At 36.2% G+C, this 22,344-nt stretch overlaps 1 protein-coding gene across 3 annotated transcripts in view; it reads left to right on the top strand.

The window, feature by feature from the left end:
- The window catches only part of CREB5 (cAMP responsive element binding protein 5), a 257,480-nt gene that overhangs the window by 72,337 nt on the left and 162,799 nt on the right, over positions 1-22,344 (top strand). For all 3 annotated transcript variants that reach the window (XM_072412475.1, XM_072412473.1, XM_072412476.1), the window contains exon 5: positions 11,333-11,493. In XM_072412475.1, coding sequence (XP_072268576.1) covers positions 11,333-11,493 — 161 coding nt within the window. The remainder of the gene's footprint in view (positions 1-11,332; positions 11,494-22,344) is intronic.

Genomic DNA, 22,344 nt, shown 5'->3' with positions numbered 1-22,344 from the left:
AAGTTGGGTCTTGTTGCCCAGGATTATTGTATTTGGTCAACTTCAGTGCTCTGTGCAAGCATCAACAATAGCTATAAGACTAGTTATGATATAATTAGGAGTCAATTTGCCTAACATCTCTATCCATTGCTATGTATGGGAAGATGACTTCATGGCATTTAAAGATTATTTCACTTTTCAGATTTGACAGTTTTGCTACTCATTCTAATCTATGCCAAGAAATGTATAGAGTAACGGATATGACATAAGCACATATAATACCATATAGATATATGACAATGATTATTGGAGTGCAATTACAAGCTCAGATTGCACCAGGAGAAACTTCAAGTAACAATAGTTTGTCTGTTCCTTTTTTTAAGTAACTGAAGCCATTTTCTCATGTTGAGGTCTGATTTGTCTGGTTTTTATTCAATTAAAGGCTTAAAATAAACACATTTTACATATAGTCATAACCATTTGACCTACATGTTCTATTGGTTATGAATAAAGTAGAGAATAGTTGAGACCCTTGTCATTTTTTTTTTACTTTGGGAAAAATGAATCTTTATTTCTTATCAAGACACACCTCAAAGATCTTTTCAAAGGACAGCTGTCATTGGGGAAAAATGTTGCTATTATAAGATTTCCTTTCTGTTCAAGTCCAAGTGACCAACTTTCTCCTCCCCCTCCTGTAGCTGACAGCCTAATGACAATGGGTATCTGATGGCTGGAGAGTAAAGCATTTTGCACCCACTTGCCATGCCAAAACCAGTGAGAAATTCTTTTAGGAGGGTGTTTTTTTAGGGTGCCAGGCTCTTAAATTCTTTTTTGGCATATGTGGGTACAATTTTAAAAACAATAGGTTATCTACTAGTAGGTGTAGCTTCTTTACCCTAGAGCAACTTAGTTATGACTATACCTATTTGCCTGAACATAGAAATATACATATAAAGTCAAAAACAGTCCCTATTTATTGTACAGCGCTGCGTAATATTGTGGTGCTATATAAATCCTGTTTATTAATAAAAATAATAATAATAAAAATACACAATGTATATAAATTTAAATGAGATTTCTTTTCTGTAATTGTAGAAAAGTATGTTTAGGCTGAAAGAAATCCATTGCAGCAACCTCATTGAAGGATTGCTTAGCTGCAACAAACTACACTTTTGTTCTTGAGTTTAGATATACTAGATTATCTATCTATTGTACGGTCTTGAATTTTGGCAAAAAATATATTGATTTGTATAAATCTCTGCCCAATTATCTGTCCAAAGATGAAAGTTATACCCTGTGTCATATATAGCATAGGTTTACAGATGCCCTTTCATGTGGATGTTATTAAATAAGTAGAAGCCAAAAATAGTAATTCAATAATGTCATGTAATAAAGATGAAGCTTTGAAATGGTGCATTCTGTGTGCAGACAATGGGCATAACTCAATAAAACCCAGTATGGGCTCTTCAGAACTTGCTGGTAACTGTGACTGACAAGACAGGAGTTTTAGCTTGCCTGGAACAAGATAGCATTGTTAAGCAAGTCCTCCAGGCAAGACAGATATACTTGCAATTAAGTTATTAGAACATACTAATGCTTTAGAGTCAGAACCATCATGTAGGTCATTTATCAAAAGCTTTTTACTTCTGAATTGTTAAATAATTGACATTACTGCAGAAAAATATGCACTATAAACCCAGTTAAATTTTAAAATCTGCAGTTTTTAAAGGTTAAATCTGTTTTATTTATTCATATTTTACTTTCAATAACATTATATTTTAAGCTAGTACTTGGAAAGGTCAGATGCAAACAAATAGGTGTTTTTTTTATGGCGTGTGAAAATGATAGAGAAGTGTTGGTCTGGATGAACATTTTAAAGGGTAATGGTAACAGACTACTAAACAATCCAGAAAGCCTTGAAGTTTGTAGCAATAAGATAATAATCTCTGTTTATTGTTATGGCATGGAAAGAAAAAATAGATGGTGGTATAGAAGTGGTATAGATTGTATGCTCTGGAGTAACTGGTAGGCCAACATAAAAAGGTCACATTTTAAAATGACTAAAGTTTGACTTGGATATTCAAAAAGAAAGTCAACTTAAACATGATTACTATCCTACATACGTTATCGTCAGAGCAAACAGTGGTCGTTAGTTGGTGGCTGTTCATGGGCACATTATGTATTCAGAAGAAAATGAAGTTTTCATTAGGAAAGAAAGCATATTACAGGAAGTTCTTTGTTTTATGGACCATCCATGACTTTAGGTTTTTTTTGGCACCATTATATTTTTGATATAGAGTAGCTGCCATGTGATGCCAAATGACTAATATTGTTTAAAATGAATATTTAACATTAAAACATTTCATTTACAATATCTTCTTCCAAACTTTTTATATATGGACTCCTAAATAACAGCACCTTCCTAAAGTAGTGTATTCATACTTAACTGATGCTAAAAGGTGTTTAAATTCATACTTGGAGGATAATACCAATAAACAAATAATACAAAAATGTAATATTAGTGTACATCCTCTGAGTTCTGCAACCCCTGATAAGTTGAAAAGAATTTATGTGAGTTTTTATGGTGTTATTTAGTATTTAAAAAATGATAAATATCAAAGATAATGTAGCTTTGACATAGTAACAAAGCCCCATTCTTTGGTCTATTATTTTATCTTTGGAAGTATATCCAAACCTATAACTTTACATGGCAAATATAGGCAACAAGTAAAACCAATTAGTAGATTTCTAAAGCTACACATCATTAACTACATCATTGTTGATCCTTTGCTAATGTCCTGCTAATTTCACCACAAACTCCCCTACTTTGATGATCCAAGCTAAGGAATGTTCAGCATTTAACACTTCTGTATCTTTTGCATGCTGGTGTCCCATGTTGTGCACTGTGGTTTCCTTTATTAACCCCCATGTCATGGAAGGAAGAAACCACATAGTATGTGGGAAGGTGGGCACGGGGGAATTAGACATCTTACACATCTGTAAGTGTGTATAATGCTAAAGAGCTTTCAGCAGATACACAGGCATTGCTTTTATGGTTATGGTAGAAAATGAATGTTTAATAATTAAATAAAGACAGTCACTTTAATATTAGTTTTAATTATTCCAGTGCAGTCACATTTCACAGCACACCTTGCATGCTCACAAGAAGTGTATGTCCTAAAACTTTGCAGCTTCCCCTTCCTCCTTGTATTACTAACCAAATTCACAATTGCAAAATGGTTTGTATTTCTTTTTTTTTTCCTCCTTTTTAGGGGCAGCAAAATGCCCACTGGATATGTTTAATGCAGGGGTCAGCAAACTTTTTTTGGCTACTAGGTCATTTTAGGAGGTCAAGAAGGCACACTAGGCCGGACTCTGTCTCTCGCTGATGGCTCGGCCCCCCACCAGGAACGCCCCTGAATAGAAATCTCTTTCCTCCGCAATGCATACGGAGGAGAGGGAACGCCCCTTAAGGAAAACTCCCCTGCTCCGCAATGCATACGGAGGAGAAGGAACGCCCCTTAAGGAAAATTCCCCTGCTCCGCAATGCATTTGGAGGAGAGGGAAGGCCCCTGAAGGGAAATCCCTCTGCTCTGCAATGCATACGAAGGAGAGGGAACGCTCAAGGAGGCTCGAGAAATGCATGCGGCTCTGGAGCCGCAGGCGGTTGACTCTTGCCGGCTGGGATTAGGCCGATCAACCAGGAGGGGCATTAGGCCGGAACAGACTGCTGGCTAGACCGTATCTGGCCTAAAGGTCGGAGTTTGCTGACCCCTGGTTTCATGCAAGGCTAAAATGTCACTTTGAAAAAGAGATAGGAAATTGTGTGAAGCTTGATTTAGGTTGTACAGTTTTTGATTGAAACTCATGTATAGACCCCAAATGTATCGTTTGCCAGTTGTCTTTGTATGTATATACTCTGCATAGTGCATACTGAGAAAAGAGTCAGGTACCAAGCAACATGTATCTTCTTAGCTCATGTGGAGAAATTACTTTGTTGGTGGCTGCCCATAGCTGGATAAAGCACTATGCCATAATATGCACAGACCTCACAATGCGGACTTCTGCATTATAACCAGGGTGCCTAGACTGCAAGAATGAAGACAAGGCTCTAATGAGGACAGGAGTAATTCAACAGTGCAGTGATAAATTCCTGGAGAACAAACCAGAAAGCCTATATACAATTGAAGCTAAATCTTTAGCTCAGCCTAGAGTATATCTATTGATTATTACTGTTTAGGCAATTACCAGAACTGTTGCATTTTATTGTATGGAATTTGTTAGTGAATTGATTTGAACTGAGCAGCCATTCAAAGCATCAATACTCATACAGTCAAAAAATTAAATCTATGAAAATGAATATCTACATTCCAAACAACCAATCACATATTGTTTACTTTCTTACCCACATTGAATAAAAAGTAAATATAACTTGTTGGCATCTATTTTGCAAAGGAGACTGCTTACAAGCCAATATATAAAAACCCTTTCAGAAAATCAGCAGACCTTAAACGTCTTGAAAGGAAGAGATTTTAATACCGACATCAAAAGATGTCTCTATATTTAAGAGGACTGGTTTGGGCAGCTCTGCCAAAATCTGACATCTTAGTAGTAATAATTTACCTGCTACTAGTCTTAACATTCAATCCAATAGTGAATAATTCTTTGAGTAGCTGTATTAAGCCCTAAGTAAATTTATCCTAATTCCATGTCAGAGAAAGTGATGCTAATCAGTGCCACAGGGACAGTATAATATGAGAAAACTGCTTTTACTGTGTTAGTGTCAAGAAATAGATACAATGATGTATTCAGTCATGGCAACAAAGAGTGCTAAATAGTAAAGAGTGCTGAAGAGTAACTTTGCTATTGATAATCACACAAACAAGTGACTATGACTGACTTGCTTATAGGTGTTAAAGCAAGATTTTTCAAGTACCTTGGAGGTTGCTATTAGGAAGGCCAGAATATGAGAGCTTCAGTATGTTATCTTTTGACACCAAAAAATGTATCATCCCCAAAAGGAAACTTAAAAAAACCTTATAAAATATGCATTACACCAAAGCAATGACTTTTAAACAGGAACTAAGTTCAACTCTTCTCGTTGTATCGCTGGTACCAACTGGTCCTCTTCTGGGTTCAGGATCTGCACCGGTCAGGCCAGATTGATATGTGCAGAAGGTAATTCATTCAAAGCAGTGGGGTATCATGGGTATGCTGGGGTCTTACCCTGAGCTGCACATGCATTAAAGAACGAGGTGCATACCTTATGAACAGGCAAGTACCTTTTCTTTTAGCCCAAAAGGGACATTACCGGTTGCTTCTGAAATAAACAACCTGTCTGCTTGCAGTTTTTAATTTTGATAACTTAATCCCCTTTAAAAATGTGTGCTCATGTACTCTCTTTTTTTTTTTTTTTATAAAGTGATCCCTGAAATTTACCTCCTGACTTCAGTGAGTTTCGTGAAAAAGGAATAATTTTTTTTTTTAATCAGAATCTGTGGTATTCAATTAATTTCATATTTTCTGGTTATATACATACAATATTTATGTTATTTTAACTTTTGCACACATCAAAAAATATAAAAATGGACAATAGACTTTTTAAATACTTAATTCATTTCTATGATTTATTTAAAACAATGTAATTCAATTTCAAAGGAATTTGTTCTAAAATATATGCACTTTTCTAGAAAATTAATTAGGGGACAGAATAAATAATCTGTGATCACTTGTTATTGTGTTCCGTATCAGAACTAAAAATACTTTGAGATCTGCAGTGAAACATCTTGAATTGCATTGGATAACATGAGCAATATCTCAAGGTAAAATTATAACTTTGAATACATACACTGAGGTATGGAAACTGCAGTAACTCTTCAGTTCACAGCCGAGATTTAGTTGAAATAAAACATATAAAGTGTTTGGAATGAAGCCAATCTCAATATGTTGGCTGGTTTTTATTACATGAACTGTTTGCATTTCTCATGTAAAGCCTGGGCTTTGCAAAGTCTGCCATGAATTAGATCATAAGCCGAAACAAAGAAAAAGAATGGACAAATGAGAGTGGCAATAGTTTGCTCTTAAACATAGCAAAAATGGAAATATATTACAAAAAGAAATGTAAGATTTTAAATCTATGCTTACTACGTGTACAAACTTAGATCTTATAAGATCGTTAGTTGAGAGTTCCTGACGTAGTTTCCACATTCGATGATTCAGTTGTTTTCAAGGTAGGTATAGACAGGAGGAGAAGGAACCACCATAGTAGGAAGTCAGTTGTTTTTTTTGTACATTTTTTAGCCAATTCCTCATTGTGTAGACCTAATATTAGGCATCCTTAAATGGCTCCTATGCATGTTTAGCGTTTGACAATTTGGCTGAATCCTAGATTGTAAGCTCTTTGGGGCAGGGTCTTCTCCTCCTCCTGTGTCACTGTTTGGAGGGTGCTAAGGGCAAGCAGGAACCAGGTACACTCCCAGGTACTTTTTTTTTGTACCTTGGGGTGCTGGGTCTTACAACCTAACTTTAAAATGTAAGTCCAATCTAAATGTCATAGGTTGAGGATGGTGATCTGAGTTTTCGCTTGAGTTTTATGTGGGAACCATAGTGGCAGGAAAGTTCTGCTGTTCATTTTTTGGCTATCCCTGGAGTTTTCCCTATGTGTGATCTCTATGTGTTCCTACTCATTTTATTGGCATGGTCGTGGTCGGTCTTAAGGCCTGGAAGTTCGTGCCCTGAGGTCTCATCAGGTGGTTTAACTCTGCAGCATTTGCCAAAAAAATGAAATATCAGATGGATAGATAATTTATTGGGTGTTAATTAAATTCTAGTCTAGCGGCTTTCAAACAGTTTTCATATGCTTTTTACAGAAAATCCTTTGCTTCAACAGTTTTATATATCCTCAGTAAAAACTAATGGATTTGGTTGGTGACTTTAAGCAGAATTTATAATGTCGTGGGACATAATTTCCTTCTTTTTTATTATGGTCTGGACTGAAAAAAATTTAATTTTTTAAATGAGAGAATTATATATTTAAATATTAATATTTTCTTTTCGGATTTCTTTTTAGCCAGAAGGGGGGCTTTATTTTCCATTTTGCAATTTAAAGCTGAAGTCTATCAGCTGAAGGCTGTCCACAACAGCATGTTTTTTAATAAAGGTAGTAAAATGATGGGCACCATTAATGAAGCTGGAGGAAAACATCTAGTAAAGGAATTAGTGCAGGTGACAATGGAATGCATGTAATTATTGCTTTTTTAATCCAACCTGAAATGGATCTGGTCCAGGATTCAAAACATTTTCTAGCAAATAGCAAATTACTTTCAAGAAATTGATTCCAGGTTTGCTGGATCACCCAGCTTCACTAATGAAAGTGTATCTACTCCAGCCTTGGAGAGCTTTAATAAATCAGGCCCAAAGGCAGAGAGAAAAGGGCTGATTGGGTATATATCCTTGTGTAAGGTAAGGGATGTCATTTGAATATTGTATTGATTTTTTTTTGTTTTTGGTACAAACCTTAATAAATAATGAAAATAAAACTTTTATATAAGGATTTCAACACTTCCTGATATTATTGAGGGCTAGCCAGGCTGCTATCATGTCCTGCTCCAGCCTATTGGCTAGTAAGGCCCAATATCATCATTGTTATGGGCCAATAATAACACGCTGGAGGTATAAGGGGACAGTCCAAGTTTTAACAGGAAGTTTCAATATTTGCATTTTTCAGGGCTACTGGATTTAGGGCACCTAAACTCTGAAGAAGGCATCTAAATGTAAATCTAAGCATTGTGCTGTGACCTGTTCAGTACCAATAGCAAAGTGAAGAGTTTGCTTGGCATTAATCTATTTTTATTAGGAATACTACTTACACACTCTGCTATATAAAGTATACGGAAATCATTCCTTATGTCTGTTACTGCAAGTTTGCAATTTTTTTAGGTCTGTCATTTCTCATACTGTCACTTTGAACTTTTATTCCAAATACTCCAATTTGAATCCAGACTTTTTGAAGCCCATAAGACATCCACACTGAAAGCCATATTTATTTTACTTTGTGCAACTGGTTTAATGCTGTTCAGGTACAGCTTTGAGTCTTACGCCTTTGGAGGTGTTAAATATATCTTAAATCGTAAAACAAATGTTTGAAATCAATGTGTTGAATATACAGCCTGGTTGCTATTAATAGTTCCATTCTGTAACTTTCTACTTATGAGGTTCTATAGTTTTTTGACTCTCACCTTCCTATAAAATTAGCAATTAAAAGATCAGTGCATCTAAAACTAGTATTATAGTTTTGCTGGATGCAATAGAGGTAAACCCAGCCTTACCTTATGTCTTTGCCATACAAGAGGCAATTTTCTATCAATTACTGTCTTTGAACCCGCTCACAAATAAAAGAACCATACAGTTTGGAAAGGGTATGTTTACAGTGATAGAGTAGGTTTACAATAGTTGAATGTCCACACAAATGTATGCTTTGAATGCAACTACATATATCCTTGTTTTAGCAAGGGTATCTTTGTAATAGAATAAAAACTATTTTAAAAATATCTTAGGGACTCTGTTAACAGGCTTGTGTTCATTTCAAGTGGGTTTTATGTTCCTATACAAGTCTATGGAAATGCAAAATCCAAGGAATGCCAAATGCAAGTCAGGAGCAGGTGTCAGTGAATTTTAAATGATCCTAGAAGACCATCAAATGAACATTTATATGATACTTTTGACACAAGTCAAAAAACCATCAACAAAAGACCTTAATTACACAACTTACAAAACAAATGTATGATCTGATTCTAACATAAACACTTTAAATATTGGTGTCCAAAATCATTTACATTCCACATCACCTATATATTATGTAAAAAACTACTTCACACAAAAACTAGAAACAAGCCAAGATTATTTTTGAAACAGTTTTGGAAAAAACAAAACTGTAAAAAAAATGGCACGCCTATAGTGACTGGGATGCAGAAGAGGAAATAGACCTAAGTGTCCATTTTTCATAAGCAGACAAAGCATTGACAGCTGAGGGACCAAACAGAAACCTTATGTCATGTTGCTGCACTTGAAGCATTCCAGCACTGGGTCCTATCTCTTTAGGGACCACAGATCATATAAACAAATATTGTTTTCCAGCAATGTTTTAACGTTTTAGTGCAAAATCGAGACATAAAATCCAAGGAAAAAACAGCTTTACCAGAAAGAGAGCAATGTGAACTCCTTGTCACCTGAGTGCTATGAGGGATTCATATTACTCTGGAAACTGATCAGTATTTTAATATTGAAGCTGTCTTGCTTTTCCATTGTGAACCACTTTGCTTAAAAGTAAGAGATTTGTGGATAAACATGAGGCGATACTGTCTGAGTGGGACCAATACTGCTCTGCACACTGCTAAATGGACCTAGGATCTGCATACAGCTCTGGTATAGTTGAGCAATTGTAGAAACCATCTCCCCTTTACTTGTTAGTTGCTTATTTTTCCCCTTTTTTTTCCTTTTTTACTGGAGAATCTTCCAGGTGTGATTCAATTGTAGTGATTGATGTTCATCCTCTACTGTAGGTATTCTTTTCTCCATGTCTTTCTCTCTCTTATTTTGAGCATTGCAGAATGTAACTAATAAAGAAAGGCTTAGTAACTAAAGGATAATCGGTCACAACTTTGTTAAAAAAAATGACATCCATTCTTTGAATGTTAATGTTTTAAATATGTGAATAAAGATTAAAATTAAAATAATGATAATTCTAAAGCTGGCTACACACGTGCAATAATTGTCATTGGAAAGGATCTTTAACAATCCTTTCCAACGACTAAGGACTGCACCATGCATGAACGAGGGCTGTACATACAGCACCGTTCTGCTCTGTGGAGAGGGGAGGGGGAGAACGACAGAGCGGCACCCCACTGCACGCTCTCCCCCTTCACTTCCATTAGGATCATTGGTCCTCCATTCTAAGTGGGTGGATCCGCCAGGACGGTCGTTCGGTCAAGGGACGACGGGCGCTGTACACACCCCAGATTCTCGTCCGATATCGGCCCTGAGCCGATTGTCGGAGGGGAAGCATTGGACGTGTGTACATAGCTTTACAAAGTGAAAGGCAACAAAGGGAAGGGAGCCAGTTACTTGCAGCCATATGCAGTAACAAAATAATTTTCCAAAGCATATGTACTTTAAAACATAGTTCTTCAGTTGTAGGCAAAACACTATGGACCTGATTTATTAAAGTTCTCCAAGGCTGGAGAGTATACACTTTCATCAGTGAAGCTGGGTGATCCAGCAAACCTGAAATGAATTTTTTAAAATGTCTTTTGGTATTTGTCAGCAAATGTTTTCAATCCTGGAGCAGATCCATTTCAGGTTTGCTGGATTACCCAGCTTCACTGATAAAAGTGTATCCACTCCAGCCTTGGAAAGCTCAAATAAATGAGGCCCTTTGCCTCAACTGAGAGGATGTTATCAGTTTACTGTGCACCAGAAAATATATCTGATGCTAACTTGACCTAAATCTTTTACAATATTATCTTTCAAACTAAATGATATATTAAAAATGTTATAGTTTGTTTTCATTTCATCTTTAACCTTTAAAAAATGTCTTTGCTCAAGATACCATAAATTAACTCCATTGCTTTCTATCAAAATCTATAGGCATTTACGCAAACCTAATGGATTAATACCACTGTTTTGGATTCTAGATATTGAATTCAATTTACTGAAGCCCATGTCTAGACCAGGCATTATAATTATATGAATTATAATGTTTCTGTAAAGAGGTTAATATTACGGGTACAAATAAAAAAAACCCAAAAGCTGCACATGACCAAAAAGGCACGAAAGCTGCACATTGTCTAAAGCAGTACAACATAATCTGAATGTGAACAGATAGGGCTCTGTTTATAAAGCAGAGAATCAGATATTCCCTCAAACATTCCCTGCTGGAGAATCTTCCAGGACCATGTGTTTCAATATTAATGATTGATGTTCCATCAGGGAGGGAATGTCAAATCCCCCTCTTTATTATTATACTGTTATGTGGCCAAAAAAATCTGTCACCAGTGAGAAAACCAAAATGCCAATGAAAGAGCTTCCCAACATGATTTTGGAATAATTTAAGAATGAATCAGTGACATTTTACTTTGCCAGCACAGATACACCCTTACTGGATGAATCAGTCATTGCTTGGCACCTAGTCTCCCTCACCCAGTCTCTAGGCAAGTCCAAAAATCTTTTTTTTTCCATTTGGTGATCTGGCTGCTTCTCAAGGAGACAACCTATAAGGGTCATGAGCAACAAACATACTTGCTTCTAGTTTTTCACTTGACGCAATTTAAGAAATTCTATTTTTTTCTGATTGCAGAATATCACCCTGCATGGAGGAATGACAGGACCTGTGTCACACCAGCTACCTAATTCAAGAATGCCAAATCATGACACCAGCGTTGTAATTCAACAAGCAATGCCATCTCCACAGTCCAGCTCTGTCATCACCCAAGCACCCTCCACAAATCGCCAGATTGGGTAGGATGACTATTCTTGCTAATGTTTGTTTTCATTATTGATAATTCACAATTTAACAGAAAGATGATTGGCACTGGTTTGTTTTTCATTGGAATATGCTCAAATTGAGCACGTCTTTGTTGTTGATTTCATGGTTGCATTTGTTTTGTCACAAGATATTAGGACTTTTTTGTTTGTTGTCTATTAGTAAAGATTTATAATTATTGGCTTAATGTTAAAATGTTAACAATCAGATCAACCACTCATTAAGGATGCTGTATGTTGGAACAAGTTAACACGTCTAATATCTAAATTAGGAAAAAAGGGAAATCTTAACTATGCATGATGTTAGTGTTGTCCTAGTGTTGGGTGTTTTATTTGTTCTTTGGCTTAGCAATTTTTGTTGTTGGAAGGAGTAGAATACAATTTAAAATTAAGAATGTCATGCCACATAAAAAATGACAGGCGGCATATTGTGTATCCATGTCAAACTCAATATTCTGTATGTCCCTGGTAAACACACAACAGACACACTAAAATGTGTTTCACTCTGTGCTTAAGGAGTTTAAGGTCTACTAGTGGGTGCCTGTTCTGTGATCATCTGGGTTCACCTGAGATCAATAAAGGTTTATATTTGACATGGAGTCATAGGACCTGTGTTAAACTCTACACCCGTTTTTAGTTTCAGAGTTGCTGTGGAAGGTAGTGTGATTCAACTGTTTTTTCAATGCTGAATGTCTTAAGTAGATGAATACGCTAGTGCTGTCAGCATAATTATTTTGTATGTTACAATTCCTGTGGTTAAAGAGTGCCATTTTGGCACAAAACTTACTTTATTCTGATACAAGTAGGTACTTGTCTACCATTTCATAAACAACCAGGAAGCATTGGTCAACACGTTGTTTTCACCAATGTTGGGTGAACCATGCCAGGCTGCCATTCTGGGTTCTGTCTATGGCATGTCTAGACCAAGACCTGCACAATTCTGCATTATTAAGTATGTACATTTTATGGGTAATTTTGAAAAATCCTTTACATGGTTATGTGTGTTAGACCTAGGATATGGGAAAGTTTTCAGTTCTATCACAGTTACTCACATTGTTGCCTCTTTTGGATACTGATCACCAACAATTTGTATACCTACAAACACTTGTTGATGTCTATATATATATTATAGAATATAAAGCTCTGTTCAATTTTAAGAATATTGTTGCCCATTGTTGATATTCAATAATATGTCCTATTTGGACATTTTTTCCCATTTTTATGCATAGATGCTATGTTTGTTTGAGTTTGACATGTGTTTTAGTAGTAAATGTTTCGGAAACCTAATCATAAATCTCTGTATCCCTGCTGTAAATGTATATCAGGAAAACAAATTGCAGATACTATCAGCTGAAGGACTGTCAGATGTAATATTTACCCCTGCTCTCATCTCCAATCACATGACATCTTATTTTTGTATATGCTTTCCATGCTGGAATGGAGGTATTCAAAACTGAAGAGAAGGCATTGATGGGTATCAAAGTGCTTCTTGATAGCATCAGCGCATATGATGTCAACATTTCCTTTATTTTCCCTTGACTCTGTCGGAGCTGTTACAAACAGGATTATGAATTTGAGAGACTTATGAGTTTTCCTATTTGCCATAGGAGGATAAGCAAAAATAAAAAATGTGAGCCTTTTGAAAATATATGCCTCGAAACAGTTGTAACATGAGCATGAAAGGCAAAAGAACTTGGATGGACTTGCTTTCATTTCCATTCCCTCCCAAAACACATTAAAACCAAAACATTTGGGAATAAGTAGTATACTAATTTCAAATGTGAATTTCTTAGTAGTCTCCAGGGAATGGCTCTTTTAACATACATTTCATATTAAGGATTGCACATTACACTTTGTATAGCGCCATATTGTAGTAATATTCTGATTTTATCACGGCCTCAAATATTTAAGTGTCAAAGTATGGCCAAGCCACCTGCAAATGTTTGAGATGGCTGTTTTCCAATCTAAACAGCAAGCAGTAATGAAAAGTCTTCTTTCAGGCTACGCAGTACGCTCTGCTCCAGCAGGAGACTGGGATCCACCTGTGCCCACGCAGAGCTCCATTCGTTGGGGAGTGGTGAAGTGTTCACAGATGGGGCTCTCCTGGGGATACTGTCGTCTTTCTCCTCCGCCTTCCTTTTAACTTACTCCCCGTTTGTGTTCATGTCTGCACATACAGCCTTCAACCATCATCCCATTCATGCTCTGCCTAGGTAACCATTCACAGTATTAAACTCTAAATCCAAGGATCCTGGAAAATACCATAATATTAAGGGAAATTATGGAGAGGGATTAGCTGCAAGCAACGCCTCTCTCAAATAAAACCTCTGGGCATTATAAAGCTGTGTATAGAGAGTAGGAGTAAAACTGCAGCCTGAAGGCAATGAAAAATCGTGGTAAAGTTTAATAAGGTGTTTTCTTGTCAAAATGTGAAAAGCTTAGGAATAAATCAAATACAAAACAAATGGCAGCTTAATCATACCTTAATAAAATATACTGGGACGATTGGCACAATGTGTGCACAGCTTGAGCAAAATGCTTTCTGTTTCTGTATGCTAAAAGGCTATTTTTTGCTAGTTTATGCATTTGTTATAGGAATTTTGAACTTATTTACCAGCCAATTCAACCAGAACTGATTTCTCAGTTATGGGTGAATACTTATTGAAAAAATTGTGCAACTGGGCCCCTTTTCAGAGTTTTTTGTGGTTTGATTTTCCCACCAAATCTCCTGTATCTGCCCCCACTAAGTCTCAATTTCATTACTACATTCTCTAATATTTCAAAATGAAATTTCAGAATCTGTGGTTCTGTATTTCAAAATAGCGCTGTCCTACTATGATAAAACCTTTAATTTTTGAATGCAAATTTGCCTTGTCCTTTCATTTTGGGCTCAGCTAGCAAGAAGAGTTTATTGGCTCTGACAGTGTCATAGTGATGTGCTCTGATTAGGACTACAGGAGAGATATGCAGTACTTACGTTGTTCACTGAGTGATCTATGATTGACAGCTCTGACATTACTCACATACAGGAGGTGTGGTGCCACCCCCAGTAGTGCAGAGAACTACAGGAGACATGTCAATGATGGCCAGGCCATTAAAAAAGCAACTTTTCCAAAACCACTAGGGTACAAGGTAAGTGATTCATCTTTAAACAGTGACTCTAGAGTTGAACTTTAAATAGAACTGACCACCTTCCTTACTGTTTTAGCAAGGTTGTTGGAATTTGGCTCTTGCTATTACGGCAAAGACGGAAATCACAGCTTAACTACCCAGTCTTAACTACTCCAGTGAGGTTCGTGGCAGGTCTGTAGTATGTTTCTAAATAAATAGTGGTAAAATCTCAGAAAGTTCAGGTCAATGACAAAAAAAGTAGCCTTAATGAAAGCTGACATCAAAAATACTGCAGTGCATTTAAACCTAGTGTCTTTTTTTAGGCATATATGTGTATGACACAAATTTCTATCCTCCTAAATAAAACTTTATGAATTGCATACAGCAAGGAGAAAATGTTTAAAAATTAGTGTATCTGCTTTTCGGTGTATGTGTTCATGTGCTGAACATCCCAATCGTGATTTTTTTTAGATAATTTAGCAGTAGGGGTTCCTTAATTGCGTGAATTCATCTGTAGTAGGCGAGTCCAACTTTAGCCCATGAGGGTCAGTATGGGCCCACATTTTCATATAAACCAAGTCATTTTTTGTTTTACTATATGAAATATACTGCTGTCTGGTGGGGAAATATGATGATGGGTGGTGGACAACCCTGGAGTAGAGTATAAACTATTAGGGGTGAATTTTGAGAAGATTGAATCCCATTAACAAAAAATCAGTTTTACAAGCTTTTCTACAGAGTAAGGTTATGCAATGCAGTTGAAGTGAACTATACAAAGCTATCACAAACCAAAGAGTGTCTGTGTAATCTTTGGTATGGTCTCTCTGCATCAACATTGAATGCCATTGTGTGGTCTTCTCTTCATCCTGCTATTGATCTGTTACAATATGCCCTTACCTTGTGCCCATGACATTAAAGCAAGATGGTAGTCCTCCTTCAAATGCTTCTTCTATATCAGAGCTGCAAGACAATTAGACCATAACAAGGTCATTCACATCAGTCTTTATGGGCACTGCCAAACCCTAAAGTGAACCTATTAGTAACATAGACCCATTTCTGTTTAATAGCAACATAATAGAAGGTATGTAAAGATCCCAGCACACATTCATATGTTTTATAAAACTGTCCCTAGGATTCCTAAACCTTAGACTGTTTTAATGCAAACCTCAAATTCCCAGCCGGAGTTCACCTTTCTAAACTCTGACATGCACATCTACATACCACAATTTGAAGCACAAATCAGTTGTGTTGACAGGCAGAGAGAATATCTTTGACCAAGTATACATTACTCTCTGTCAAGACTCTTTTATACTACTTAGCAATCTGTATAGCCAGTTTAGTATGGAAGCACTAAAAGGGAACTGTCAGAAATATCCTGTCTGTCAGATTAAACAAGGATTTATGGGGTGTTTGAAGGAGGTGGGATCACCAAGGCCAGAAACTAAACCAGCCTGCTTGAATGCACACTCCTTGTCCTTGGCAGCGCAGTTTTATAATGACTGAGAAGACTTTTATAACAAATATGAAGAATGTATAGGTACCCTTAATTACATACGATCAGGTAGTCATGAAAGATTCACAGGTTAGTATGGTGACAGGTTTAAATAAAGTGAAAAAAGATACTTCTTTCTCCATCTGTGTTGGTCTACTTGACGTTGCATTGCTCAGGCTATGGAATAAAGACGACTGAATACTATATACAGGTATATACAGTATATATATTTACTTTTAAAGACAATGTAGAAGGTGCAAAAAATATATCTCTTACCAAAAACAGACCGATGTGAAATAAAACACCCTAAACAATAATTATACTGATGATGATACTGAGATGAGTCTTCTAAAGCCACATTTTAGAAAAAGGCATAAATCCTCTAATTATATTTTAAGCTTCTGCTGTCTAGTCTGTGTAGCCAATTTTGTGTCTACAAACTTGTATTAATACAGACATTTTAAACTCTCTTTTCTAGCTTGCAAGGTTTGCAAAGAACTAAAACAGATGTGACTGTTCATTGATTTTATGGGATTCTTTTTTTATTATTGGGATATTTTATTATTCAGCCATTTATATCGACAGAAATCTGTTTTATTTATTAAACTGTGTTTATTCTAAATTTAAATGTAATAAATCCACATACCAGCTGTGGTCTGCTTGTGGTCCCATAGCTGCCAATCTCTACATACCTAGCCAGACTGGTGCTTTTGTAAAGTTTACTTACTTCACTCTAGAAAGAGGGAATTATTTTTTTCTAAATATTGTGAGCAAGAAAAACATGGAGGAGGTATATTAGGTCCACACATATACCTCAGTGCCTCTATAGCAGTGGTCCCCAACCTTTTGGAGCTTGCAGACCACTAGATCTACAGACTCCAGACTGCACATGTGTGGGGAGCCGTGTATCACTTAAAGGGAAAGAAACTTCCCCCAGAGTGACGTCATAACGCCAGATGCCACGGCCCACTAATGACAGGGGGTTGAGGACCCCTGCTCTATAGGACTGAAAAAATTTAGTCCTATGGGGCTCAGTGCACATCATCTACAATCCTGCTACAAATTACAAAATTTCCCAAAATCATTTGAAGCTGTGCCGAAAGTTTTGGGGAAATAAAAATGATAAGTTTTACTCATGCCTTATGCAAAAAGGTGCTACACATCAACTGAAAAAGAGACAAACCTACCAAAAAGTCCTGTTTACCTGTTTTACAAGAATTCATTATAGTTCAATCTTAAATTATATACTAGTTGGATTAATTATTTAGTAAAATGGCCATAACAATGTCTGCATGATAATTATTTGAAAAAGATAGCCATAATGTAAATTTATTAACAGCAGATGATACAACATAGTTATGTGGAAGCAACCTTGAATTAAACCTACACAAGAACTGCCATTACAAATCCTCTTCCGAAGATACCAGTTGTCTGGCTACTACGTGGACCCTTCTGGGTTCAGTAAACTTTTACCAAGTAAATTCACTGAGGAAATTGTTCCAGGTAGGGACAATAATAACATAAGATACTCATGTGCTCAGCCTGAACTGCCTAGTATATGTTGTATTATCTTATGCTGTAAACATGAGGCTGCGTACACACGTTAGACTTTTGTTGCTGGAAAGGATCTTTCATGATCCTTTCCAACGACAAAAGACTGAAAGATGCATGATTGAGGGCTGTGCATACAGAGCCATTTTACTCTATGGAGAGGGTAGGAGAGAGAACAGGTGAGTGCACCCCACTGCGCTCTCTCCCCTTCACTTGTATTGCAGACGTTCACGTGTATTACAGATCCAGGAACAACGTCGGACGAGCACTGTCCAAACGTCTGGTTAGACAGACTCAGACATGGTAATTTTTCATTATTTGTGCTAGATTTATCTTAGTTTTTATTACCCTAGTAAAAAACAGTTTAAGGATTAGTATTGCTTTGTCTTAATATAATGTTTGTAATGTATAATATAATGGTAATAATGTTCAGGGGTGAGACTTTGGAAGATCTGGAGCAGGATTTAAACATAAAATATTATAATAATGTATAAAACTTTGGCAGGTAATATATTATACAATATACAATTATACAATTTATACAGGTCAAATATTTTTGCCTATTGGTTTCTGGGGGTTGAAGGCTTTTAAAAGATTTCTAAGTATTTTAGCTTTATAATCTGTTATATTTATAATACTGTTATACATATTATGTTGTTTTTAGCATGATACCTGTTGTAGGCTTGGAGAACCAAAAATGCCCTCTGGGCATGGACCTATACACTACATCTTAATAACTAAACACGCAGCAGATATTTTCCTACAGTCACTTAGCTTGTATATCATGGTTTAAATTAAACTGGAGCATGGAGATTGTTTTATTATATATATCTTTGCTTCTAGTATTTTACTGCTGTAAGTGCTGGGCAGATGGATATACTGAGTCTAATTAAAGTTGGATTTTTAGGAGTTCGCAGCAACAAAGTTTGCATTTTGTAATTGCACTATACCATCAAATGCTGTTCTCATCTGAGCATTAATGGCAGATACGGGGCATGAGTATAGGTCAACAGCAAGATGGATCGTGCATATAAAGGCTTCTGCTGAGGAATATCTTACTGAAAGCCAAATACATCATTTCTTCAGCCTTTTTACTTCATTAAGAAAGATTGTTCTTGGAACTTTTCTGATGAGGACAGAAAAGTTTTTTTTTAAATAGAATTCTACTAATCACTGTTCTTTGAACACTTGAGTCTGGTCAGTAGGATTAAAACATAAACATAAGGCAGAGCGTACTGGCTTTGTTCCTTAATTCCAAACTATTGGAACATTTCAGTGTTGGTTGATGAGGTCTTCAAGCCTCCTGTGGAAATGAAATACAAAAATATATAAATGTTTAACACTTGCTAAAAAATTGTGAATAAAAAATGTGGGCCTCCATTAACCAATATTTGTATATTGATATATTTGCCAGCCTAGTTAGATAGCTCCTAAGCTCACAGTTTTGATAGGAGAACAAATAAACTACTTACGCTTCTACAGTTTGCTTCTCTGCTATCCAGACTAGCAAGGTGATGTCAACTAATGCAGTGTTTCAAATTATTCAGCAAAAGAACAAAAAAGAAAGCTATTGGGACTTCAGGCATTTCAGACACCAATTACATTTAAACTTTTGCACAAGTGTTTTTTTTAAAGAGAAAACAATACAAGTGTAGTTTAAATCGTACATATACAAATTCAAAAAATCAAGATGTTCATGGCAATAAAGCAGTACTAGATTGGCCACCATGATATTCAATGCGTTTCGCGGAAACTACACCCACATCTTCAGGATAAAAACATGAGACCTATAATAGAGATGAGCTGCAAAAATTTGTGGGACGTTCCCAACAACAGTGCTAGCATCAACCACATCAGAGGGCAGCAGGAACAGCCAGGCAAACAATTAGCCCAAACTGGTAATTCTTATATTAAGTATCCATGATGGGCAACAATGACCTTCTGGTTGGTTATAGGGGTCCAAATTTGTCTCTAGCAAAGATTCCAGTTTTTGCCAGCTTTTATTGAAAAATTTGTTTTCAATAAAGTTTGGTTAGGTTTTTCTCTTAAAACAAGACTTGTCTATAGGTTTAAAAATAATTGGTCTCTGAAAAGTCCCAATAGCTTTCTTTTTTGTGCTTTTGTTAAATACATTGTATTTAGGGATGTGACACTTTTGTTATAAATAAGACCATTGTTCTGGAAAAAAATATGATTTTTTTTACATTTAATGCAGTGTTTCAGCCAACAAAGAAGCAGGACCATAAAAGCCAGTATAACTTTTCTTTATGACCCTATTTCTAGCAGTGACAGGATCAATAGCATGCCATATTCCTACTATTAAAAAGGAAAACAGTGTATCCAACTAAATTTACTTTTGCAGAAATGGACATTACAGGATACCTGACCCTATGGCTAAGACCATTTTTATTATTATGCAAATGGAATGGATTGCCTGGAAAACAAGCTGGATTACACGTGTCCTCCTTTTTCAGGGTGTTTTTAAATTACAATTGTAGAGCTGTATTTAGATTTGATTTTTTCACTTTAGGCAGTAAATATTAGGACCTGCAGATAAGTATTTTTCTAACACACAAGGTCATTCCTTCAGTTTGAAAAAAGCCACACTATAAATGTATAGGAAGGAATAGTGCCTCTGGCATTTGCTTGATGTGACCCCCAATACTCACAATTCTGTTAATTGACTCTTCCGGGTCCTGCATTTTATTCTGCAGGAGAAACTCTCATTGTTTACTATACATTGTTTAATTTTTTTTAAGTAAAGGCATTACATAGTAATGCAATTCTGAGAAGTAATTTATTTATTTGCATATTTTTTATAATTATTTGCTGTTTTGATGTTCGTTTTAATGTGTTTAAATAATAAAATAATAAAACCAAAGCCAAAAAATCTGTCCTTCCATTTGCTATTAGTCTTTATGTGCGGATGGCACAAAAGAAAAGCTATATTCAAAGTACCAATGGCCGGAATCCCATAAAATGCATTGTGTGTTGACACATGGGACCTCAATCGCAATCCCACATCCTGTATAAGGAAACCAAACAAACATTACATGGTTATCAGTGCATGTCTGCGGCTACCTCTAGAGAGATCATTAGCGCACACTTTATAAATATGAATTGCAAATGAATTCACACTGTGGCCTCATAATATTTTGTATGCTGAGTGTACAAGTTTACACTGTTCAGTATTGGACTGAGTAATAACCTTTACTAAAGGCAACTGTTTTTGACTTACTAATTTTTTTTTGTTTTTGCTGATAATTGAGAATGTTTTCATTATGTCTTGAATATGTTTTCAGCTATGTGGTGTTATCCCAGAGCAATTAAAGTCACTTGCTCCTCTTTGTATCACTTAGCCTTTAACACATTAGTGCATAACCAGGTCACTTGTTTTGATAGTAAACCATAACTTTGCAGCCACTGTCCCTGTTGTCTTGTAAATGAAATGCAGATGGTTGTCAGAATTTATAGTAATCAGAAAATTATGTAGTTCATTCTGATGAGATGTTATTGATGGCTGTGAATTTGATGAACATAAGAGCATATCCCACATCAAATTTTATCAGAGTACAGTTAAATCGAAAGTTTAATATCCCCCCCCCCCCCCCCTCCCAATCAACATGCTAATTATTGCACTTATTAGTGAATCAACTACATTATATCCATGCTTACTATGCAATACAAGCAGATCCTGGCTGACATTGGGCTGTATGTAGCTTCTCTTCCTCAGTATTCCTCTTATGAGCCCTAAGACCTGGGATAGCTCTTAGGAGAAGTTATGTGATTGTGTCTTATTTGTATGTATATGTGTATTGTTCTTAGATATTGTACACACATGTGCTAAGAAATGTGTTTGTTTGTAGCCGATTTGTGTTAAGGGTAAACTGTTGTACTTGTTGGGTTTCACCGATATATGCATAGCCATTACTGCTACATATTCTGATTTTCAATATATTTGATGGATTATGTGTTCTTTTGTATTGTAAATGAAGTGTTATATTGTATCTTCTTAGGAGTCCAGCTGTTCCAATCATTATTAGATAAGTACACGTATATCTCTAGACCTTACATTCTGCATGTGGTAGGGGCTGTTGAGACTCTGCAGTGATGGTACCAATCAGCATTTACTGGTATTTGCAGCAGATAACAGCTAGCTCACACATACATATCTATATAATGAGCAGGGAGGATGAGTTGTTTTACATTCTCAAGTTTTATTTAAAAGGTTTAATGTGTGAAATTGTGTGTGTTATGTTATAGACGCAGGAGTGAGAGCACAGGTGTTTTCTCATGGCATTTCCTCCCCGAATAGTCTTTTTTTTTGTAACAAGTCCTCAGTTATTTGCAGCCAAAAAACAAAAAATGTCCTTAGAGAAGTGAGTTTCTATGATAAATTGAATTTGCTGACAGCAATGGTACAGAGCATTCAAAGTAGAAAGCAGTTTCTGATCTGTGTAGACAGCCAGTTAGGAGCCATTCTGAGCCGGCCTGGATAGGGCTACAGTCAGTGCAGCCATAGCACCCCGCCTGCTGCTTTTAGGGTTCATTGAACCCTACAAATACTAATCCCTCTGTGTAATTGTTTGCTTGGCTGCCTTCTCAAGAGCAGAATAAAATGTCTAAATAGGAACATGTCCAGTTCAGATCATTTGTGCTGTATTCAGCAAAAC

This window comes from Pyxicephalus adspersus, chromosome 5, assembly GCF_032062135.1.
Source record: "Pyxicephalus adspersus chromosome 5, UCB_Pads_2.0, whole genome shotgun sequence".
NCBI classification, from domain to species: Eukaryota; Metazoa; Chordata; class Amphibia; order Anura; family Pyxicephalidae; genus Pyxicephalus; species Pyxicephalus adspersus.
The sequence above is the reverse complement of the archived record's forward strand: the minus strand, read 5'-3'. Positions and strand labels throughout refer to the sequence as shown.